The 26,515-nt window shown below is 41.1% G+C and overlaps 1 protein-coding gene across 1 annotated transcript in view; it reads left to right on the plus strand.

Moving 5' to 3' along the window:
* Nucleotides 1–18,054: 18,054 nt before the first annotated feature.
* Nucleotides 18,055–26,515, plus strand: part of LOC109930686 (BTB/POZ domain-containing protein KCTD8) — a gene marked incomplete at its 5' end in the record, with an annotated part of 211,872 nt that continues 203,411 nt past the window's right edge. The window contains 2 exon segments of the mRNA XM_020530139.2: nucleotides 18,055–18,183; nucleotides 18,185–19,007. Coding sequence (XP_020385728.2) covers nucleotides 18,055–18,183; nucleotides 18,185–19,007 — 952 coding nt within the window.

Below are 26,515 nucleotides of genomic sequence, written 5' to 3' on the forward strand. Positions count from 1 at the left end.
AGTAATGCTTTCCTTGAGTGTAGACTCCAGCAATTTCCTCAGTGCAGATGTTAGGCTAACTGGTGTGTAATTCCCTGGCTGCCCTCTGTCACCCTTCTTAAAATACAAAGTGACATGAGCAAATTTCCAATCCAGGGGTACAACTCCTGAATCCAGAAAAGATCATGGTAGGGTATCAGCAATATGCTCTCTTGCCTCACAGCTGAGGAGCAATCAGACAGGTAGTAGATGAGGGTTAACATTAACCAGAGCAAAGGAAAGCACAAAACATGAAACGGAGGAGGAACTGAAATTGTTAGGGGTTGTCAGATTATCCAAACTGATTTTTTCACCTCTCACTGATAAAGAAAGGTGAGCCATGATGGCGAATAAAGAATGCAACAATGAGAAGCAGCAGGGATCAAAGTGCAAACAGGAAATAATGCAAAAATCAAACAAAAGAGATGAGCATAATGTAAAGAAATGCAGAGAGGAATATCAAGGAGAGTAGGAGGTCACTGCCACATTCAGTTCTCTTCAAAGTCCAACAACACGTGGATTTTAAAATTCTCTTCCTTGTTTTCAAATCCTGCCATGGCCCTTATCTCGGTAACAACCTTCATCCTTATAGCTCTTTCAACTACCAATGTTCTTCCAGTTCCAGCCTCTTGCGCAGCCTCCACTTTCATCGGCCTACCAATAGCAGCTGTACCTTTAGATGCCTAGACAATAAGACCTGTAATTCTCTCCCTTTTTTTTCCTTAAAACCTAACTTGTTCATCTGTCCTCATGTTTCATTGTGTTCTGGGTGTCAGATATTGTTTAGTAATGCTTGTACGAAATGCCTTGGTGAGTTTTTACTATAGCAAAAGTTCTATATAAAACTAAGTTCTTGTAATATTGTTTGACCAAGATTATAATCAGATATTGAGCAGTGTGGACACATTCTTGTGCCTATGGGTAGCCAGCGTAACAGCACCTGAGAGAATATCAGTGGAAAAGAATACTACCTTATAACAGACGTAAAAAGGTTTTAAGTGTTTATAAATAGGAAAATTGGTTTTACAGTAAGGAAGTAATATTGATTTGTACTGGACTTTGACTTGCCCACAGTTTGAGTGATGTATACATTTCAAGATACTCCATTATCTGACTCAAATGAGAGCCAAAGAAAGGGTAGACAGATGATTCCCTGGAATTATACCAGAAATGAGAGACTGTTGTTAAGAAAGGCTAAAAATTGAGGGTTTTTTTTCCAGACCTGTCAATGTTAATGAACACCTAATAGATGTTTCCAAAAGTTATGAAAGGATTTGAGAGAAAAGAGATAAAGATTATTTCTATTAAGTTGGTGCATCAAAAACAAACAAGCATTATCTGAGGATTGTCATCAATGAAGTTAGAAGGCACATTTGAAATCAATTTTACAAACAAAGGTTTATTAGAATGTGAAATGTTTCACACGTGGTGAATCTGAAATTGTTACTTAGGATTATTTTCAGTTCCTGACCTCTCTGTTTGCTGATGCAGATGGAGTTCAAGTACAACGTTATGGAAGGTGACCGATTAGGAACTTGCTTCTGGATTCCCATTTAATTAGGGAATGTGGATGGCCTGAGGATGTAGGAGGGTCAGTCAGTAAGTGAAGTGTAAAGAAAGCCGACAACCGTCACTCGAGATGCAGTGTGATTACAGATACAATGATTATTACAAAAGAAACAGCTACATGAAGAAAGGGAGATGAGGCTGAAAGTACCTCAAGGCCTTTCTTTGACCGGGTCATTCTCCCGTGTGGTAGCACACTCCATGAGATACGTGGAGAGGCAGTGGCACAGTGACAATCTCAATGCACTAGAAATGCAGAACCCCAAGCTAATGCTCTGGGGATTTTGGATTTGAATCCCAGTGTGGAAGACGGTGAAATTTGAATTCAGTAAATACCTGGAAGATAAAATGAGCCTAATGGTGACCATGGCTCCTTAGCCAGTACTTCCATTGGTTTGCTACTGCTGATGTTGACCATTGTTGATTGTTGTGAAAACTGCTATCTGCTTCACAGATGTCCTTTAGAGAAAGAAATCTGCCATTGTTACAACTGCAATTGTTAATGGTCTGACTTACATGTGACTCCAAACCCACAGCAATGTAGTTGAATGTTAACTTCAGGATGGACAATAAATGCTGTGCTAACCTGTGATACCCAATTCCATGAACAAGTAAAAAAAAACGAGAGACTGTTGCTATGCCAACCTGTGTGTGGTGATAATCGTTGTCTTTCCACTTTCAGGTTAGGTTGTCTGTAAATATTAAGTGACTGCGACCTCCCAGTGTGAACTAGGCTTCTGTGTGCTGCTGAATTCTGCACACTACAAAGGTCCCAGGTACCACTAAGAAGGTTATAGAAAGCCCAGTGAGAATCCCAATTTATTATCTCCTCCATTTCTTCCAATAGTTTCCCACTGTTGATGCACAGATTGCTACAACTGCTCTGGAGCTGTCACCAGCAACTGTGTGAGGAGGTATAAGTGTACTATGAAGGCAACCTAGAACTCCACCAGGAGTTACCCCACCAGGCATCCAAACACACTTCTATGATGCAAGGAAAATTCCCCATCAGCCAAAGGCCTAAAGACCATACCGCAGCAATATTTAAAGTGCTAACTGCATACTTCAGATACGTAGATACATTGCAGAATTGGGACTGTTCTTGGAGAAAAGAAAATTGACAGTAGATTTGATGTAATCAAAATCCTGGAGTGTAGATAAAGAGAAATTGTTCCCATTAGTCAAAGCATCAGAACCAAAGGTATTTGGATAAAGAAGCTGTGGTGAGAATGTGGAAGAACTTATTCATGCTGTGATGTGGCTGTGGTCTGGAATGCACTGTCTGAGAGTATGCTGGAGGCAGTGTCAATTGAGACACTCAGGAGGAAGTTGGATCATCATCTGATAAAGAAAAAATAAATCAGGATTATAGGGAAAAGGAGTGAGTGAATTGCTCCTTTGGAGGACCAGCAAAAACATAATGGGCCGAATGGCCTCCTTCTGTGGAGTGACCGTTCTATTATCCTGCAGCTGCTGGTTGTAGCTGCTCCAGCCAGGAGTCTGTGTCATGATATGACAAGCCTGATTGTTGTGCACCATCCTCATGCATTGACCTCAGCTCACCTGCAACCACTCTGTGATATCCATCATCCAACTACACCTTGGTTCACCCCTTGTTCTGCTGCCCTCCATTTTGCCTTTCAGAAGATTCTATAGGTAGAATCTTACAGGCCCCTGAACATTGTGGGATATGCTGAGATTTGTGGTAAGATAACACAATAAGTTCAACAAGGCCCATCTCGATATCGAAAGCATCTTACTGTATCTTTTATACAGTTGCCAAGCATCAAAGTGAATTTCTTGCTAGGCAGCAGCAAGTTGCCAATTAATGGGAATTATTGCTTGTTAAAACCTGATCAAAGCCATGATTCGCCTCATTTATATTCAGTTTCCTATCTTATCAAATGCACCTCACAAGTTAGACATTGAGAATTCTTGACATGGAAATCCAAGCGGGTACCTAGTAAGTACAGCTTGATGCTTGCTCCAAATGATATTCAAGTTGGTTACTGGGTACTAACATCTCATGGAAAACTCCATGTGCACTCGAGACACACAATCTACATCCACAGACTTTGGCATCCAATATGTGGCAGCTTCTATGAACCCTCATGACACATCTCTGATCCACTTATAGGATTCCACACTTCAATACTGCACCTGGGCTGTACCGGCAGCAATCATTATGATACTGCAGCAAGTACACTGTGTGCCCAGGGACTGGACTGGATTGCATCTCTGGCCTGTCCACTTCCTTTCTTAATGCTCACTCATTCTGTTCACATCCTTGTCTTTTTATGCATTGCATCATCAGCCAAAGCTACAAGGCTTGTATTACAGCACCCATGGGCCACGGGGTGTTCAATCAAGAGAGTAGCTGCACCCAAGCTTGTCCTACCCCCTGAGGCTGCAATGAGGTCTCCAGCTTTCACTGAGAAGAGGACCTCTGCCACTTAGGACCCTCCTCAATTGATTTCTGGCCACGATTGACTTCTTTAACTTTCTCCACTCCTGAGTGAATTAGAAGGACTCAGAGAGGAGATGAGAACTCCACTCCCGCCTTTCACCCACAACTTCATAGATACAACCACTATCACCTTGATAACACAGGAGTTCAAATTTAATCATATTCTGATCCTTTAAGATATGTCATTGATTTTTTAAGTTTGGGCTATGCCAGTTACGTGAAATATTTACTTTTAATTCTGACTATCTTTTTCACATATTTTGCTGAATATATTTTTTGTTTCATTTTGAATATGTTGATTAAAGGTTAGCAGAAAAGACTTATCATCCCGCACCAAGTTTCTGGTTATGTAATGAACTATAGCTCGTGAAGAAACATTGACAGCTGTCTTCATCAGAAAGACAATAGGTTATATAGATTAAAGGACATCTCACCACATTAAGAATGGGACAACATAAAAGAGGCCGAATTCGATGAACTAGCATTGTCGGTATCAGGACCAAATCTGCACCACTGGCATTATTGTGCATCACATTGTAGCCACTTGGCCGACTACAGCAAATCTAATTGCTGAGATGAGAATTATGCAAGCAGAAAATGGATTCAAGTTAATTTTTCATTTACTTTTGAAGATAAAAATGAATGAATGAATTAATTAATTTTAAATTAATGGTTCTTCAGTAAGTTGGTGTTTGCTGTGTATAAATTGTTATTTAATAAACCTCTATGGGCCACTATCTCAACTTACTGAGCCACAGTGATCAGGAAAGTTCCAAGTTCAGTCTTGACCTGTGATCAGCTGATTCAGTGGGAAAGGCAATACATTGGCCAGAGCAGGCCTGGGTTAAAAAGAAAATATTCGCTGTGTACCTATTCCTACATGACAATAATGATTGCACTTGAAAAGCTCCTCATTGTTTTACAACCACACCAGGAAAGTCCACTGCATGACCAATGAACGGTAAATTTATATAATTTATTTTGACCCCTTTTAGTTGTGTGATTATTTCAATTTAAAACTAACCAGCAGCAGAGCTTTAGTTTAAACAAGGTCAAAAATTAGTTTATCACTGCAAGTTGCTAAGTAAAAAAAAGGTGATATTAATTTGATAAAATATAGTTACAAAAATTATTGTAAATGCACGTAAATGATATATTTAAAGTTGACAATATGACCAGTCTCTAAGCATTCCAGGCCTATTAATTACTTGAAGATTTAACTTTTCAAGGTAAAAGGGTTGAAAATTTTAAGTCAGAAATCAACAGCTCCAATGCTTCTCTGGTTGAGTAATTGGAACTTTCTCCCACAAGGTTGATTGAGCAAAACAAGGAGGGAGTGAAAGCTCCTTTAGTTTTGCTTCTGTGACATTGCAGTGGTAACCTGGTTCAGTACACTAGTCCTTATCTAGTTTACCTTTATTTCCTCTCTGTGTTGAGAACCCTGTCTGTAATGGTGTTCTGTTTGTGGCCTTCTTGGAGTTCTGACACAGCCATACACAGAACAAAGTAAAGACAGCTGCTATGTTAGCTTTGATGAATCACCACTCCACAAAATAAATTTTACTAGAATTCCCAGGCAAGGAAGTCATTCTGTTGTTTCAGAAGCTTTGAATTCTCACATCTTTAAGAATCCGTGTATTATCTGTGGCTTAATCAAATTCTAAATTGCACTATTGATGATTGATGTTGAGGTAACATATCAGTCTGTCAGTTTTTTGGCTGGCAGTAAATTAACAAGGCCGGTCACGTGACTTTTGGCACCATTTTCAAATGCTGTGTCTTTTTTAAGTGGTTAGATTAGCCTTCATAACATGTATAAAATTATAATTACATGATTGTGATAATTGGTTGTACAGATATTTGCAACTTTGTCAGGCTGGAAAGACACTGTTATAAATGCGAGTGTCAGTTTTTGTTCAAACTCATGAATAATTTTCCAGCATTTTGCTCTGCTAAGAGGTTACACATTTGTATGTTGATCAGGAGACCAGATGTACTTTTTTTTAATACAGTTGGTAGAAGTAGTATGGGGTGCTCACAATTGATGAGAATGGAGTAACAGTCATCCAGCACTAGAAAGCTCTCCTAGAAGGGAATGATGAGTCAGACCAACAATTTGTTGTTTAAAAGGAAATGTGTCACTGTTATGGAAGCAATCTGGAGCAACATCTACTTAATGCACAAAAGTGAACAAACTGACATCAGCCAAAGACCATACCTGCACAGTCCTTAACATTTCCTTACAAAGACTTTCTATTACTCAGGTTGAATACTGCTGTGTTTCCAAGAATTGTAGAATGGTTGTGGCGCTGTGATAATTTTGCAATCAAATATAACAATCTCATAGAATGGTGGGCACCTCACCTTTGCCATCAATTAAACACAAGTAATACAATTTTGTTAATGTAACTTTAAAGTTTGGCAATATCGAAATTTAGTGCAGTACTTTATATTACTTCAATATGATAAGTATTGCTGGTGAATTTGCAATAAACTTTTCAAATGAGACTAAAGGACTCACTAATTTTAATTTAATTAAATGAGATTAGATACAACAGATGAAATAACTCAAGTTCACAAAAGTTCATTCTCATCTCAGACTACGTAACTACGGAACCCTAAGGAGGCAGTGATCATAAGATGATAGAATTTACTCTGCAATTTGAGAGGGAAAAGGTAGAATCAGAGGTAACGGTATTACAGCTGAATAAAGGTGACTACAGAGGTATGAAGGAGGAGCTGGGTAGAATTGACTGGAAGAGGAGCCTAGCAGGAAAGACAGTGGAACAGCAATGGCAGGAGTTTCTAGGAGTAATTCAGGAGACGCAGCAAAAATTCATCCCTAGGATAAAAAAGCATGGTACAGGGCAGATGAGGCAACCATGGCTGACTAAGGAAGTCAGGGATAGCATAAAAGCAAAAGATAAAGCATATAATGTGGCAAAGAGCAGTGGGAAACCAGAGGACTGGGAAGCTTACAAAGACCAACAGAGGGCAACAAAAAAAAGGAGGGAGAAGATTAAATATGAGGGTAAGCTAGCCAGTAATATAAATGAAGACCGTTGGAGTTTCTTTAGATATATAAAGGGCAAAAGAGAGGCAAAAGTGGACATTGGACCACTGGAAAATGACGGTGGAGAGTTAGTAGTGGTGAACAAGGAAATGGCTGAGGAACTGAATAATTACTTTGCGTCAGTCTTCACGGTGGAAGACACGAGTAATCTCCAAAAATACAAGAGAGTCAGGGGGCAAAGCTGAGTATGATGGTCATCACCAAGGAAAAGGTGCTAGTAAAACTGATTGGCCTGAAGGTGGACAATCACCTGGACCAGATGGACTACACCTCAGAGTTCTAAAGGAGATAGCTGAAGAGATAGTGAAAGCGTTAGTGGTGATCGTTCAGGAATCGCTAGAGTCCGGGAGGGTCCCAGAGGACTGGAAAATCGCTAATGTGATACCCCTGTTTAAAAAGGGAGTAAGGCAAAAGTTGGAAAATTACAGGCTGATTAGCCTAACCTCGGTCGTGGGCAAGATTTTGGAGTCCATTGTAAAGGATGAGATTTCTGATTATTTGGAAGTGCATGGTAAAATAGGGCAAAGTCAGCATGGTTTCATCAAGGGGAGGTCATGCTTGCCAAATCTGCTAGAATTCTTTGAGGAAGTAATGAACACAGTAGACCAAGGAGAGCCAATGGATGTTATCTACCTGGACTTCAAGAAGGCCTTTGATAAGGTGCCGCACAGGAGGCTGCTGAGTAAAATAAGGGCCCAAGGTGTTAGAGGCAAAGTGCCAGCATGGATAGAAGATTGGCTGTCTGGCAAAAAGCAGAGAGTAGGGATAAAGGGGTCTTTCTCGGGATGGCAGCTGGTGATGAGTGGTGTTCCACAAAGGTCAGTGTTGGGACCACAACTCTTCACTTTGTACAGTAACGATCTAGATGAAGGAACTGTGGGCATTCTGGCTAAGTTTGCAGACGATACAAAGATCGGTGGAGGGACAGGTAGTATTGAAGAGGCGGGGAGGCTGCAGAAGGATTTGGACAGGTTAGGAGAGTGGGCAAAGAAGTGGCATATGGAGTACAACGTGGGAAAGTGTGAGGTCATGCACTTTGGTAAGAAGAATAAAAGCATGGACTATTTTCTAAATGGGGAGAAAATTCAGAAGTCTGAAGTGCAAAGAGACTTGACATTTCTAGTCCAGGGTTCTCTCAAATTAAACTTGCAGGTTGAGTCAGTAGTCAGGAAGGCAAATGCAATGTTGGCATTTATTTTGAGAGGACTTGAATATGAAAGTAGGTATGTAATACTGAGCCTTGATAAGGTGCTGGTCAGGCCACATTTGAAGTATTGCGGGCAGTTGTGGGCCCCATATCTCAGGAAGGATGTACTGGCCCTGGAGTGGGTTCAGAGGAGGTTCACGAAAGTCGTCCCAGGAATGGGAAGCTTAACATATGAGGAACGTTTGAGGACTCTGGGACTATACTCATTGGAGTTTAGAAGTTTCAAAATACTGAATGGCCTGGACAAAGTGGATGTTGGGAAGATGCTTCCATTGGTAGGAGAGTCTCGGACCCGAGGGCACAGCTTTAGAATAAAGGGAAGACCTTTTAGAACGGAGATGAGGAGAAACTTCTTCAGTCAGAGAGTGGTGAATCTATGGAATTCACTGCCACAGAGGGCTGTGGAGGCCAGGTCATTGAGTGCATTTAAGGCTGAGATAGATAGGTTCTTGATTATCAAGGGGATCAAGGATTACGGGGAGAAAGCAGGAGAATGGGGTTAAGGAACTTATCTGCCATGATTGAATGGCAGAGCAGTCTCAATAGGCCGAATGGCCTAATTTCTGCTCCTATGTCTTATGGTCTTATGGTCTTATGTAACACAGACACATCTAGGATGCTTTACTTTCATTCCTGCCATTAAAATCTACATTTGATCAAAGATTATAAATCAGATATATACCTGAGCTTTTTTTAAAAAAAATTCTTGATTGGATTTGAAGTACATCAGACATCATGCAAAATCACAAAATTCCCGATATTAAGTTGCATTTGTTAAATTATATAGTGTCCCAGATTTTCCGATGATCAGATAATTGTTTTATGAACCATGTGGAATTTCTGTCACAGCAGACTTTGTAGGAACTGGCTGTGAAATTGCAGATTCTACTGGGTCATTCCCCTATTCCTTGACCCTCCTCTGAAACCATTCCCTTCCACCCTGGTTATACTTTCTTCCACTCTCTTCCATTGGGCAGACGATACAAAAGTTTGAAAACACGTACCAATGGACTTAAGAACAGCTTCTTCCCCACTGTTTTCAGACTTTTAAATGAGCCTCTCCTATATTAAAATTGATCTTTCTCTGCACCTTCTCTGTAGCTGTAGCACCATATTCTGCATTCTGTTATATTAGCTTGATGTACTTACGTAAGATATGATTTGTCTGGATAGCATGCAAAACAATATTTTTTACTGTCCAAATCTATCAAATCAAAAACTTAAATTGGAGATTTGGAGATAAGTAAATATTTACTTAGGAAAAACTAGCTCTTAAAAACTTAGCCTAACTCCTGGGTGATTATTGAACTGACCCTCAAACCTATTCACACACCCTTAAATACATGCACCCAGACCATTAACATCTTACAAATTCTGACCAGATAACCTCCCCCACCTCCTGGGACCCGACTCCACTCACAGTCCTGCCTGCCACTGGACCCATCCCACAATCTATGTCTGGGACCTAACACCCCACCCTGGCTGGATCTGACCCCACCTACCTCATTCCTACTTTTCCTCCTTGGAACCTGATACCTACTTCCCCCTTGCCCTACCCTTGACCTGAGCCACCCCATCTGCTGATGGACCTGTTCCCTGGCCTCCTAGGATACGTCATCACCGCTCGTCACTATCCTCTGGGGGCCCAATATCTCCCACACACCTTCACCTACCCTAAACACACAATCACTCACCTGGCCCCCTTACTACTTTTGGCCCTGACACCCTACCCACCTTGGTACTGTACCTACCTGGCACCTTACCCTCCAGGCACTCTAACTGCTTGCTTGTCGAAAGGCGAAGTACTATACATGCTGGAAATCTGAAATAAACACAGCGAATGCTGAAGAAATTCAGCAGGTCTAGAGGCACCTATGGAGTGAGAAACATAGTTAATGTTTCACGTCTATCATGAGTCTTTTTTGGAACATCATCACACTTATGCTTTTAACTGTTTTTCAACAGCTGTCAAATTTCAGAAAATGGCAACTGATCACAGTGAGAAAAGAGTTTGGTTTGTCTTCCCCTAATTATTCTATGTTGTGGCAGACTAGTTAGTGTGGAAGTATCACTCCCTATTTCAGCAGGACCCCTGATTGGAACCTCCTGACAGAAATGTGGAGGCGTTTAATTGCACAAACAAAAGAGCTTTTGGAAATATATGTGAAATTGCCATTTATATGAAATTCCATCCTATGTCTTCATATATCACTGTCATCTTCTTTGTCCTTGTCAATCTTTCCACAGTGTTTATATAATTGACCTTGCAATCTCCTGATATGGCTCGCCTGCATCATTAACAATTTGGGGTCTTATATATTTTGATCTTACCTATCTGAATAAAGCCTATGTAATTCCTGCCATATGTTTTCTTTAAAGTGTTTGGAATGTGTCTTTAAATGAAATGCTCCGTACAGGCGCAAACTGCTACGTTGGAGGGTTAGTCTTGATTAATTCTTTTGCTAAGTTAAAGAATTGTAACTCCATCCAACATCCCTATCCTAATACAAAGGAAAAACAGAAATACTTTGCACTCATGAAAAGACTTCAAACACTCAGGAGATCCTAAAAGCTCTTCACAGCTAGTTTAAGACCCCAAAACCAGTAATGACCACATAATCTGTTTGAACAGATTGAGGGATGAATGTTGACTGAAACATGATGAAAATTATGTTTTCGTTTATGAAATATAATGGGTTTGTTTATCTACTTCTGAAGTTGAGTTTCGTTTCGCATCCAAGTGAGGATCCATTAATAAATGAAATTGTTAGTCCATCAATCTACACTTATATGGTAATGGATAAGATGGGGGTATGGCGATAATAGATACCTTCAGTACAGCAAATCAAAATTAGGAAAGTTTAGGAATACCAGACCTGATTTGGTTAAACTGTTTATGTAAGATTTAAATGGAAGAGTCAATTGACTGACAGACACCGCAGCTGGAATAAAAAGCTTCATGACAAGCAATGGTCACCAGAGGTACAGAGACAGATTAAAGAAAAGGAATACTCTTAGGTTTGTCGTACACGTATTATCTGAATGTAATTCAGAATGATTGTGAGAATGCCAATCTTTCGCGCACTCTTCTTCCTCAGATTCAGTGAGCCTTCCTCTGTGAACTGTGATAAGGTGCTATAGTATAGTATTATTTTGGACTTAGATTTTATTGCCATGCGTACTCAAGTACAGAAGTACAGGAGTACTGTGAAAAGTGTATAATGTCGCCACACAAGGTGCCATCTCAGGTACCTAGGTACAAAAACTTAGGTACAAAGTAATAAGAGAAACAGAGCTAAAATGTTTAGCATCACTTCACAAAATAAGTCAAAAAATGAAGAAATAAGGTAATAGTTAACTTCAAAGTATTTCTTAATTTAAACTAGGAAAATAAAGGATAAGTTAGAGTAGAGGCAATTGTGTTTTAAGTTTGCAGTTCTGCAATGGTAATTTTTTAAAAAGGTCAGAAACAATGATTTTTTCTATCAGGCCAAAACAGCATTCCCAAGAATTCATTTGACTTAAGCTAAGTGACTAGTTAGACTACCTGGTATGATAATTTGTGAAGTGTTTACTAAATTGATCTTCTATGACCCAGAAAGAGACAAATGAAGAGGGGCCACAAGTATGTCCAGTTCAAAGAGAAAAGATCCATGTCAGCTAAAGGACAGTTTTGTGTTAGGGTTTCCAGGTATGCGGGCTAGAAAAATGTTGTGAGCTGTTTTACCAGTAGAGTAGCCAGTGTTGGAAAAATTTGTGAGATTTTCTTGGAGTTCGGTGATGAAAGATCAATGAGTTAGCTCATGTCAGTGAGGCGAGACAGTAATAAAGAGAATCACATCTGATCTTTGAGGAGAAAGTTGTCAAAAGGAAATTTTTGTGATTGTGACACTTGTCTAAGAATCAAAGAGTGAAGATAGGAGTGGTAGTTCACTAGGGTCAAGTATCTGTGAAGGATATTGGTGGGAAAAAGGACTGAATCTTTCTTTTTGCTGTTCATGATAAGATCTCATCAAAAAGTCTTACATAGTTTTTGTTTTCCCTTAACTGCAATAAGCCTGCCCCTTTTTTTAGAAGAAAGAACATTGGCAGCCTCTTATGAATATGTTCAGTGACTGACCACCATTAAAACCAAATTGGAAAAAATAAAACTTATGGTCTATGAAGCCAGGTTTCACTCTGGAATCTGACTTGTCCAATATTACCAACATTACAGCGTGTGACCTTCTTGACAATTTTCAACATGAAAGCTTTGTCTCTCTATCGAGTTTATATAGTTATAGACACAATGCAAGTATGATGTCATCTGAACTTATTTACTTCTTTATCTACTTATCCACTCAGATAAGAGTAAATTCGTTGGGTATGACAAGGAACATGCTTGGAGTTACATTCTCAAGGATGTGAGATCATGAAATTGGCAATAGCTGCAATTATTATAAAATGCAAAAAGGTGCCTCAGCTGTTATTACTAGACGAGTTTTAGTGACATTCCTTTGTTTCTTATTTTATTCAGTTAAGATCAAAGAGTTGGGTGTAAATAAAGGAATGTCATTTGAGTAACATACATACACGTGTGCTAACATCACCATGATTAATTTGAAGGGTAAAGAGTTAAGTTAATTAGTTTCTCCCCAGACCACAACTTTTAAGCCATCATTCTGGCCACTGATCCCTGAGATGTAAAAATGGAACATTGGGACAAGTCAGTTTCATGGAATTCTCCACAACTATCATTCATATTGTAATGCAAAAAAACACACTTCAACAAAATGTCACTGATACTTTCTCTCTACCATTCTGAAATCACATTATATAACAATACACAAATCATTAAATTCAACATGCAGTGCATTGGCTAGATTCAGTTCTTGATTAGATGCAAGTTAGCAGATCTCAACCCAGACTACGGTAGGATCAGTACAATTGTTTTCAGTGTGCTGTTATTTTGTTGAAATTCACAACTGGGATGTGAGCATTGCTGACTGAACCAGCATTTGTTGCCAATTCCTGGCTGCCCTTAAGAGGTCGTGGTCAGCAGCCTTCTTGAACCGCTGCAGTCCATGTGCTGGGGATGACACGGTGGCTCAGTGGTTAGCACTGTTACCTCACAGTGCCAGGGACCTGGGTTCAATTCCACTCTTGGGTGACTGTCTGTGTGGGTTTCCTCCCGCAGTCCATAGATGTGCAGGCTAGGTGAATTGAACATGCTAAATTGCCTGCAGTGTTCAGGGATGTGTAAATGAGGTGGGTTATAGGGGAATATGTCTGGGTGGGATGCTCTGAGGCTCGGTGTGGACTCATTGGGCCAAAGGGCCCGTTTCCATACTGTTGGGATTCTATGGTAAACCACAGTTCCTTTAGGGAGGTAATTCCAGGAACGATGTTAAAAGAATAGTGATATATTTCCAAGTCAGGATGGTGAGTGGCTTGGAGGGGAAATTGCAGTTGGTGGTGTCCCCATGTATTTGCTGCTTCTGCCCTTCTAGATGGAAGTGGTTGTGCATTTCAAAGGTGCTGCCTGATGATCTTTGGTGAACTTTTGCAGTTCATCTTGAAGATGCTGCTGCTACTGAGCATCAGTGGTGGAGGGAGGGATGTTGCAGATGTGCTGACAATCAAGCAGGCTGCTTTGTCTGGGATAATGTCAAACTGCTTGAAAGTTTTTGGAATAGCCCTCATTCAAACAAATGGACAGTAATCCATCACAGTTCTGGCTTGTGTCAGGCTTTGAAGGGTCAGGAAGTAAGTTACTCACTGTAGGGTTCCTGGACTTTGACTGGCTCTTGTAGTCACTCTGTTTATATGGCTAGAAGAATTCAGTTTCTGGTCAATGTCGACTCCAAGATGTCGATGTGGGTTATTCAATCTCATGTTGGATCAGTGATAGTACCCATGTCTTTGAATGAGAAATTTGTTGTTCTAGACCAGATTAAACTAAGATCCTGGGTACTTGTTCAAAGAGAGCCAAAATTAGTGTTGGTGCTATTCAACAAAGAGTAGTAAGTACTCCAGCCATCATTATTAATTTTGAATGCTATTTGGCATAGAGATCTGCTAAGGATCTTTGCTAGACGTACTTGATGTAAAGCTAGTCTTCAGCACCTCCTTTGGGTGCATGCCACCAATTAACATGGGCAGTCAAATTTCTACCCAATTTTATCAATTACTTGGCTGATCATTGATTCCTAATGCATTGAATAGCCTTGCCATAGAGTCATACAGAGACCCTTCAGTGTGACCAATCCATGCTAAGCATAATCCCAATTTAATCTATTCCTAGCTGCCTGCATTTGGCCCATATCCCTTCAATCCCCTTTCCTGTTCATGAATTTATCCAAATGTCTTCGTAAGTGTACCCACATCTGTCACTTTCTCTGGAAGTTCATTCCACACATAAACTATTCCCTGTGTAAAAAAAATTGCCTTTGTGTCTTTCTTACATCTTTCTTCTCTCACCTTAAAAATATGCCCCCTCGTCTTGAATTGGCCCACCCTAGGGAAAAGAGACCTGCCAATCACCTTATCTATACCCCTCATTATTTTATAAACCTTTATAAGATTGCCTCTCAGCTTCCTACACTCCAGTGAAAAAAGCCCCAGCTTATCCAGCTGCTCCTGATAACCCAAACCTTCCATTCCCAGCAACAACTTGGTAAATCCTTTCTGAAACCTCTCCAGCTTGATAATATCCTTCCTTATTTAAAATTGTCCTTGCTTAAAATCTCTTTATGGTTCGTTCCAACAAGCTTCTGCATAGTTCTCCAGTTGGAGATCTCGGCCTCATTCCTGTGCTTCACTGTGTTTGTTCTTTAATATTCCCTTACAGCCAGAGGAGCTTTCATGTATCTGGTTCTCATCCTCTGAAGCTCCTTTCCAAATCTTTTTCTTTGCTTTGTTACTTCACTTTGTATCTTTAAATGGCTTCTTGAGACGATCTTTTTGATGCTGCTTTCAGCTGATTTTTCCAAGACTCTCCACTTTTTGTCCCACCTTCTGGCCTATATGCAGATGTTACATTCAAAACACGGTAGAGGAGGAGGGTGTGAGATAACAAGGTGTAGAGCTGGATGAACATAGCAGGCCAGGCAGCATCAAAGGAGCAGGAAGGCTGACGTTTCGGGTCTGGACCCTTCTTCAGAAATTACTTCTACCCCATTTTAGAAATTACTTCTGATTTCTGAAGAAGGGTCCAGACCCGAAACGTCAGCTTTCCTGCTCCTCTGATGCTGCCTGGCCTGCTGCGTTCATCCAGCTCTACACCTTATTATCGCAGATTTTCCAGCATCGGCAGTTCCTACTATCCCAGAGGAGGAGGGTGTTTTCGTTGTGATTTTTTTTATTGATACTGGTCCAGCTCAAATACACAAATGTAGCTGTGAACGCAAGGCTTAACCAACTTATTCTGTTGAATAACAGAATGTATTTTTAAATGTCTCCTGCCAATCCTACCCCTAGAGATCAGATAGTGTTTTTCCTGTGCTTTGAATTATTTATCGCCCTCCACCTGCTGGAGATTGAATAAATTGAGGACAGTTTGTGACAACGTAAACTGCAGGTGGTCCATTGGGAGGGAAAGGCCATTGTAAGATGACCAAAAAGTCACAAGCAACTGAAAGAAAAAGTTAAAACAGAAAATAGATCAGGTGACAGGGATCAGGTAACGCGCGATATTCAAATTAAAGTCGTTTCCAAAAATCTGTTTTTTTTTAAGACAGCGATTTGTGAGTGAAATATAGTAAATAACAATCAGATAATAGCTTTTACTGGAGTTTTGTTGCGTTTAAATGAATTCGGAAAACTTTTGTGGCGGACTATACGGTGCCATTTCATATACCGTTTTGGCAATCAATGTAATTGATTCAGTAATTCAGTTCCCAACGCAATGAATACGGACATAAAATAACACCGTGTTAATGCAAATAAGTCATTGACGCAGGGTTAAGCAAAGCGATACTGTAAAATATAGTGGAAGTTTGGTTTATATTTGATTCGTGTTCTTCTGACAGACAAAATATAGATGTCAATAAACCAAAAAACAAGAATTAATAAAATGTACTCAATAATACATGACCGTTTAAATGTATTTTCTTTAATTTCACGGGCCTGATTATTTTACTCCGTCAGATTTCACTGAATGTTTTAAGAGCGGTCGCTAGGAAGCGCTCATGAGCAGCGAGTCACCTACTATTTAATCCCTGTTATTCCTCATCCCGTCGCCCTATGCTACCAATAAAACCGGCTGTCAAAATCCAGGTACCCAAATCCCAAACGTGTGTGATTTATTGATTGGACTATCAGACGCTTCCTTGTCATTTCAAAATCCCTTAAGCCGTTCTCCATGGTGAAACATATTTGAAATGCAGTGGCTGTCGACAACGCTTCTCACCCCTTCCCACTTTGTACTTTCAATGTGACTTTTGCACTTTAACGCATAAAAAGAGACAGGATTGCAGTTCACTGGAATCCGCGTTGGCTCTCGTTTAATCCATTGTTCATAGCTTGCATGGATGGGTTGTTATGGCTAATATTTCACCTTCGTAACCTAATGTACGTTAACTCTCGTTCTGAAATTTGGAAGTTAGGCTAAGCAATTCAGCAACGTTTCTATACTGGGATTTGTCTTAAACCTTTGGTTAAGAGGCAGCTGATTATAGCGCCGTAACAGAAACGGTGATTGAGTCTGGACAAGCGATAATATTTCCGATAGAGATAACAAGAACTGCAGATGCTGAAGTCAGAGATAACAAGGTGTGGATTTGGAGGAACACAGCAGGCCAGGCAGCATCAGAGGAACAGGAAAGTTGATGTTTCGGGTCGGGACCCTTCTTTGGAAGGGGTCGATTTCTGAAGAAGGGTCCTGACCCGAAACGTCAACTTTCCTGCTCCTCTGATGCCGCCTAGCCTGCTGTGTTCTTCCAACATTTCCGATAGGATTTGTATCACTTTAAAACCGCATTGTCAAACACATACCGCTCCAAGGCTCCGTATGTTTGCCATTACTTACAATTCAGGAGGCGTTTTATACATTGTTGCTAATCTTGTTACTGACACCCCGACATGATTGAGCATACGTGAAGTTCCAAGACACATTTAAGGTTAAGACATTAAGATAGTATTATTTGCGAAGTTTAAACAGATGACGACTATGAACCACCCCCTAAAATGGTTTAAGCAGCACACGTATGAAATACCCACAGCTAAACCAACACCTGTAAAATTGAAGGAGAGAAAAGTAATTGGGTGCTTTTTTGTGGAGGATAAACCCGTTTTGTGGTGCATGAAACACTCTGGATATTAAAAACAAACACTATTTTCTATATTCTTTTAATGAGAAACGAAACTGGTCAGTATTGCTGTGAAATCCATGATCCATATTCGAAGTCAACGCAGAAAAAAAATTCTTCCATTGGAACCTGCAGCAATCGATAGCTTTGAAACCGGAAACTCGACATGAATGAATTCAAAGAGACTTGTAGAAAGCATCGCTTAAAGGGAGGAAAATAAGAGACTATGCGACGTTGTTTAAATATAGGGCATGATAAAGTTTCCAGTGAATGGGAACTTCAATGGGAGGAAGGGGATTGGGCAGATGCTACGTTGGGGGGCGAGTTGGAGTTCCCTTCGTTATAAATTTACAAAAGCACCCACCCTGCAGCCGGCCTGACGTCAGGGTGCAATGCCCAGACTGGATGTTGGTCGCCTTCAGTCTTTTGACTCTGTCTCGCTCTCACACACACACACAGCCACATCCTCCCTTCTCGCTGCCTGCCAGTGCTGTAGGCGCCCACTGAGGAATGTGCACACTGTGGTCCGGGAGCTGAGACCAGCCGGCTCCTACCTGCTCTCTGTGCCGGTGCAGCCCTAGCCCCTGCCATCCCTCCCTGCAGCAATGGCTGAGATGAGCAGCAGCAGCCCGTTCCCGGAGGTGTTGGAGCTGAATGTTGGCGGCCAGGTCTATGTCACCAAACACGATACCTTACTGAGCGTCTCCGACTCGCTGCTGGCCGAGCTCTTCTCTAAGAAACAAGCGCGGGTGCTGCCCCGGGACAACAGGGGACGCTACTTCTTGGACCGGGACGGTTTCCTTTTCAGGTACATCCTGGATTACCTGCGGGACAGGAGGCTGGTCCTGCCAGAACATTTCCCGGAGAAGGAGAGGCTGCTCCGGGAAGCGGAGCATTTCCAGCTCACTGAGCTGGTCAGCTTGCTGACTCCCCGGCTCCTCCAGCAGAGCTCGGCGGCCGACGAGGCTTGTCCCAGCGACATCGAGGAGAACTCACACAGCAGCGAGCTGTTGGTCAAGGGGGCGGCTGGGCCGGATAAGAGATCCGGCTTTATCACCTTGGGTTACCGAGGCTCTTATACCCTGGTCAGGGATAACCAGGCGGATGCCAAATTCCGCAGGGTGGCCAGGATCATGGTGTGCGGTAGGATCGCCCTGACCAAGGAGGTTTTCGGTGACACCTTGAACGAGAGCCGGGACCCGGACCGTCCCCCGGAGAAGTACACGTCCCGTTTCTACCTGAAGTTCACTTACCTGGAGCAAGCGTTTGACCGCCTGTCCGAGGCTGGATTTCACATGGTAGCGTGTAACTCAACCGGTACCGCCACCTTCATCAACCAGTACCGGGACGACAAAACGTGGAGCAGCTATACCGAGTACATCTTCTACCGTAAGTGTCAAACTTTCTAAGCAATTTGAAAGCCAACATCCCCACCCCGCGGCACTTACTGCTGAGGCGGGACCCTTAAAAGGCTTTGTGGAGAATCAGACAATGTCTCAGAGTGGGTGAAGTCTCCAGTAAAAGTTATTACCTACGATTAAGCGCTGTCATCGATATTTAGTCAACTCCCCACAAGACCCCCCCTCCCTTTAAAACAGAAACAACCCTCCTGCAATCCGTGGGACCAGTTATACACCAACATGAAGCAGAAATCCGTTGCCGCTCCCTGGAATGTGGAGTTCAGTCAGTGTGAGCCACAAACCAGGGGAGCTGGTCCCTGGATACACCAACCGCCGTCAATCCTGCAAAAGGGAGGAAGAAAAGTTTCCCTGAGGATTGAACCCATCGCGGCTCAGAACAGAAAAAAAACACGCCCAGCCACCGGGAGGTAACATTCCCCAGGGACTGAGGACAGGGTTAGGCAACATCCCGACACGTTTATCAACTGTAACCTGACCATGCGGCTGTCTTTCTGTCCAATTCCAGTTCATATCGCATCTCAAGAATATTATCTTATCAATAACATTTAAAAAAATGTTTGGTACCAAACATGCTCAAAAATGTTATTTTCAATTTACCTCCCAGAGGTTTATTGAATTCTTTGAGTTTAGTTTTCTGTTCGGCTCCAATTCCCCAGCCTTTCAGACAGCTGATAACACCAAGGGTTTTTATTTAAAAAGCATATTCTTGGCAGGATTGGAGTTAGTTCAGACAGAAACCTTTTCTGTCCCAGACGAGAGAGAGAGACTTGAGGGAGGGCGGAGAGCGCAGCCCCTATGTCAAAGAATACCATAGAAATGATCTGAGTGCAGGGCGCTGGGTCGGTGGAGGGGAAGTCTGGTGTATGGATTAGTTCGATGTGCCAAAGTATCTCTCCTTTCAGCTGGAAGGTCGATAGTGAAGACGTTACAGAATCCTGTCTCCTCCATCCCGTTTTCACAGAGTCGGCGCTGTCCACGGTTTCTTCATGTATTCGTTTCTTATTGGTCTTTGTTGCAATGTTTTATCCAGGCCACACAGAATGATTTATTTGCGTGGAATACAGGCAGTGAACGCACGAATGCGCTGCTAATAGAGTTGGGCTCCTTGCTGCCAATAGTAAACAGATGTCGTGTCATTGACTCGCCACCTATGCCGTTCTGAATTTAAACAAACTCATCAGGCAGGACGATCTGTTCACCTTATTTATTGTGCACATAAATACATCCATACGTGGGAGGGTGCAGGACAGGACTTCATGAGATATCGTTCCTGTGAATGGGGCAGTGATACACAGCTGTCCGGTCTCTCCGTGACATGGAGTCCCATTTAAAGCACACCAGTTGAGTAATGAAAGTATTAGTCACCAAACGAAAGCAAAATGCTGCAGATGTGAAACAAAAGTCGAAATTTCTGTGAACCCTTCAGCAGGTCACACAATATCTGTGGAGAGAGAAACACAGTCAACACCTCAGGTCGATAATCTTTCACCAAAATGGAGAGTTGTTAGAGATGAGCAGTTTGGGAAATGAACTCTACCGGGTTTCTCATTTCACGTTTCGTTATTAACCCGTATGGATTACAATCTCTTGCATTCATCTGCTTTATAAAATATTGATGCTTCTTTGAATATTCATCTTAATGCTCTTGGCTTTCAAAGATCTCCCGGTACACACCCGCCCCCACCCCCATTAGGACCTCACTGTGTTTGAAGTGAGGACTCACCAAGCTGGCTCCTATTCGAATTGACTCTTTCATAGGATCTCTGTTACCTCCTTTGACATGCAGTTTCTCAGAGAGATTTGAATGCAACCTTTTAGCTTCTTTTTGATTTAACTGTCATTTCAACCTGGGTGGTGTCATGTCTCGACTTTTCACCGTAGTTATTGTGAAATTGTTAAAATTTTTTGATTGGAAACAACAGCTGTGAATTGTGGGGGAAAACATTCAAGGATATGGTGTATGGTTAATTTCTTGTTCATTCAGGGCTTTGTTAGAATTGGCCTCTAATAGAGATACGTACTGGAGAGAGGGCTAACTTTCTTGCTTTACTTGTTCCTTGAAAAGGATCAGTTTGTGCATACTGAAATATTACCGTGACGCAGCATCTAATTTCAGATTTTAATGAATATTTATAATTATTGAACATTATAATCCAGGCTAATGACTTTACAAAGTCCTTGAGGAATACTCTTTTATTTCTTACAATGGTTTTCATGTGGTTTTTCTTTCCAAACTCCAAGCAATAGTTTCAGCTTTATGGTTACTCTAATTAATGTAAATTAGATCTATCTCAACTTTAACAACCTACAGCCTAGAAATCACTGTATATGTTAATAGATTATTAAAAAAAGGGCTATTGCAATTGTAGGGCATTGATTTCTCTGCTGTTTTAACTCTTACTGAAATAGCACACAATGTAATATGCACGTATTAACCGTCTATAACATCTCGTGGTGATTTCTAACATAGTAACGTTCAAGCCCAACAGCAGAATGGATTGAGTAAAATTCAAAAAAAAAATTATTGCCTCCTCACTCACTAGCAGAGGTTCAATCAGAGGCACAGCTTCAATAAAGAGAGGTAATTCTAAGTGGAGTTGGTGGGAAGCAAAGAAAGGGCATAATTTGAAACAAAAACAGATTGGGAAACTACATCCCCAATACATATGCATGAGTCAAAGGGTCATTCAGAGTAGCACAAAGAATAAAATGACAAATTAAATATAGATATACTGGAGATATAACAGGCAACTACATTGTTTCAGCTAGAATAAACAAAGATTAGATTCAAAATCATAATCATAAACTCTATTTGATTTTGGAATGCTGAAAACTCAATTATAATATGAGCAACATGCAAGGAAATATTTTATTTTGTTACTTGCCACATGGTTTTGCACTCAAAATATATAGTGTCCAACATTTAATGCCAATTTCTAGAAAAGCCTACATGCACTTTTTTACTGTTGTATCTGATCCCGCATGTAGGTCACTAGCCACCCATTGCATGGAGGTAGACATAATGATGCTCATGTTAAAGATGACCTGCTCAAATCTCTCCAAGTGTATTCAGAAAGGCTGACCACACTGCATTCCATTTCTGCTGCTGCTCCATAAGTATCTCTCCATTGACTGTATCAGAGGCTCAGCATCTTTTCCTGTTGAACAGAATCTGGAGTACCCTGTAGTCTCAAAGGAGTCTCTCCATTTGTGTCCCTATCTCCATCACCTGATATGCGAGATGCCCCGTGAGATCTCAACTACCAGCAATGCCAATGAAGTTTGTATTTGTGGGTTGGTACATGGTCCGCATGAATCCTGTGATGGTGCTTTCTCAAAAGTGCATACTTCTAAGTCTTTATCCTCTTCCAGTACCACTTTCTGCAAGATGCTTGAAGGACATATCTTTTATGAAAGACATTAATTTGAACAGCAGATTCCAGGCTCTATGGATTAATTGTAAAACTACACTATTTCGTTCCGGTTATTACCCAAATGTGAACTTTCACAATAAAGAAACTATGATAGTATGAGGTGTGAGCTGGCTATGATAAATTGGATAACAGTGCATAGGCAATGGCAAACATTTAAAGAGCTCATAGAGGAACTGCAACAATTTGTTCATCAGTATTTGGCATAGAAATAAAATGGGAAATACGGCTTGACCATGTCTAACAAGGCAAGTTAAAGATTGTATTAGATCTATGGAAGGGAACATATAAATTAGCTAAAAATAAAACAGCAGTCCTGAGGATTAGGGACAGTTTAGATTTTAGGAAAAGTAGACAAAGGGATTGATTAAGAGGGGGAAAATAGAATACAAGAGTAAACATGCAGAGTACATACAAACTGAGTGTGAAACTTCTATAGGTACATGAAGAGAAAAAGATTATTTAAGACAAATATAGGCCCCTTACAGTCAGAAACAGGGGAAGTTGTAATGGGAAACAAAGAAATGACCGACCAATTAAATACATATTTTGTTTCTGTCTCCATAAAGAATCTCACAAATAATATATCAGAAATGTTGGAGAATACAGGGTCTTGTGAGTGGAAGGAATTGAAGGAAAGCAGTATCAGTAGGGAATTGGTGTTGGGGAAATTGATGGGATTAAATGTTAAAAAATCCCAGGGCCTGATTATCTACATCCCAGTGTGATTAAGGAAGAGGCCCTAGAAATGTGAGCTCTGGTGGCAAAATCAGGAAAGCAAATTATTGTCTGAATGATGATAGGTTGGGAAAGGGTAGGTGCAAGGAGAACTGAAAACAGCAAGTGCTGGACATCACAACGGGTCAGACAGCATCCATGGAGAGAAAGCAAGCTAATGTTTCGAGTCTAGATTACTCTTCATCAGCTCGGATGAAGAGTCATCCAGATTCACAATGTTAGCTTGCTCTCTCTCCATGGATGCTGTCTGACCTGCTATGATCTCCGGCATTTGTTGTTTTCAGTCAGTACAGATTCCAGCATCTCCAGTAATTTGCTCCTTTTAGGTGCAAAGAGATCCCACTTGCCTTGTACATCAGTCACTGAAAATAACATGTAGGTGTAGCAAGTAATGAAGAATGCAAATGTTATGTTGACCTTCATAGCGAGAGGATTTGAGTTAGGGTTAGGGTTAGGGTTAGTTTTGGTCTCCTTATTTGAGAAATGATGTTCCGTTTATTGGAAGAAGTGCAGCAAAAGTTTACAACACTGATTCGTTGGATGAACGGACTGATGTATATCGAAAGACTGGATTGGTTTGGACAATATTCATGTGGAGATCTCACAGAAACCTTTAAAATTCTAACAGGACTAGACAGGGTAAACACAGAAAGGATGTTCTCAGTGAATAGATAGTTTATGGATACATGGTAGGCCACTTAGGATGAGGAGACATTTCTTCACCCAGAGACTGGTGAACATATGGAATTCTCTGCCACAGAAAGTGGTTGAGGCCAAAATATTGAATGTTTTTAAGAAGAAGCTAGATATAGTTGTTCGGACTAAAGGGATCAAAGGAAAGAAAGTGGGAACAGGATAATGAGTTAGATGATCAGTCACGAATGTCCTACTCCTGCTCCTATTTCCTGTGTTTCCATTTCTATAAGACAAGGCTTACAGATTAAGGGGGCAGCACAAATGGAGTAGATCGTACATTAGATTTATTTTCCAATTAAGAATTTCTGAACAATAAGGAGCAGAAATCCTGACTGAGATTCTCTAGCCTAATCAAGTGAGGACATTTGTAGCACCTCGTCAATTGAGGTCATTGAGGTCAGTATGCCAGTCAATGCTTTACACAATGAATGTCAGAGGCTATTACCTCTGTAAAACCACACTGAACCATAGGGAAACTAACTGTATTATAAAGTATATTACATTATGTATAATACAGACGAAGTGAGACAAATAAAAATATGCTTTCCATTCGGGCCAATGTCTAACAAAAACTGTTTATACAAAAAGTATTAGAGATTGTTACCTGTTCTGGGAAAATCTTTTGAACTGTTGATCTAGATTTCCAATGTTAATGAACCAAAGTAGGATGAAAGATATAGACGAATTCATAAATGCAGCAAGGTAAAGTAAAAACATTACCATTTTACAAGAAACTCTGCAATTTGAATGAATGCATATACAATAATGCTTTTCCTGGTTTCAGGACATGGAAAGGTACATACTGCTTAAGCACAGAGCTGGCTGTATGCAATTAGCAAAGATCAACTGGAGAACTGATTGCAGTAGCCTCTTGTGGAAATATGGTAGTCAGGGTCCCATCACTGTTTTGTTAAAGGAAAGTCACACCTGACCATCTTTATCAGGTTTTTCGAAGTGGTAACTAGGTGTATAGATAAGAGCAATACATTAGATACAGTGTACTTGGACATCAGCAAGGCTTTTGATACTTTGCTACATGGGAGATTGATTGTGAAGGTAGAGCCCATGAGATCCAAGGAGATTTGACAAACTCGATCCAGAATTAGCTTAGTGCAGGCAGCAAAGAGTGATGGTTGAGGAATGTTTTTTGACTGGAAATTTTTGTCCAGTGGGGTTTCACAGCGATTGGTGCTGGACTCTTGCTATTTACAGTAAATTTAAATGATCTAGTCTTGAATGGAGAGAGTGTATCAGTAAGTTCACAGATGATACAGAAATTGGTGAGATGTTAATTAATGAGAACTAGGACAACTGAAGAGTGGACTGTGGTAAGTATAAGGGCCTCTCAGCAATGTGAGATTAGAATTAGACTTCAGTTCTTTTGTGAATGAATAGGACCTTGCATTCATAGAAGGTGTCATCAACAGTGCTATCAAGCAGCATCTGCTCAGCAATAACCTGTTCAGTGACGCCCAGTTTGGGATCTGCCAAAGCCACTCAGCTCCTGACCTCATTACAGTCTTGATTCAAACATGGACAAAAGAGGTGAATTCCAGAGGTGAAGTGAGAGTGACAGCCCTTGACATCAAGGCCACATTTGACAAAGTATGGCATCAAGGAGCCCTCCAAAACTGGAATCAATGGATATCAGCGGGCAAAGTCTCCACTGGTTGGAGTCACACCTGGAGGAGGATGGTTGTGGTTGTTGGAGGTCAATTATCTCAACTCCAGGACATCTCTGTAGTTATTACTGAGGGTAGTGTCCTCGGCCCAACCATCTCCAGGTACTTCATCAATTACCATCCCTCCATCATAAGGTCTGAAATGGGGATGTTCGCCAATGTTTGCGTAATGTTCAACACTATTTATGATTCCTCAGATACTGAAGCAGTTCATGTTCACATGCAATAAGATCTGAACAATATTTAGGCTTGAGCTGACAAGTGATAAGTAAGTTTGCATCGCACAAACCCCAGGCAATGACCCTCTCCAATAATAGACAATCTGACTACCGCTCCTTGACATTCAATGGTTTTTACCATCACTGACTTCCCCAATATCAACATCCTGGGGGTTACCATTAACCAGAAACTTAAACTGGACTTTCCACATAAACACATTGGCTACAAGAGCGGGTCAGAGGCTAGGAATACAGGAGCAAATAACTCACTTCCTGACTGCCCAAAGCCTGTCCATCATCTACAAGGCAGTAGTCGGGACTGTGATGGAATACTCCCCACTTATCAGGATGAGTACAGCTCCAACAACATGCAAGAGGCTGAACACCATCCAGGAAAATGCATTCTGCCTGACTGGCACTACATCCAGAAGCATCCACTCCCTCCACCACTGACAGCAGCACTGTGTACTGTCTACAAGATGTACTGCAGAAATTCACCAAAGATCCTCAGACAGCATCTTCCAAACCTATGACTACTTCCATTCAGAAGGATGAGAACAACAGATACATGGGATCACTTCTCACTTCCTACAGACAAAGGGGGTGGTCATGGGTACCCGCATGGGCCCAAGCTATGCCTGCCTCTTTGTAGGTTACGTGGAACAATCCCTCTTCCGTACCTACACCGGCCCTAAACCCCACCTCTTCCTC

The sequence above is a fragment of the Rhincodon typus genome, chromosome 1, assembly GCF_021869965.1.
Source record: "Rhincodon typus isolate 14 chromosome 1, sRhiTyp1.1, whole genome shotgun sequence".
NCBI classification, from domain to species: Eukaryota; Metazoa; Chordata; class Chondrichthyes; order Orectolobiformes; family Rhincodontidae; genus Rhincodon; species Rhincodon typus.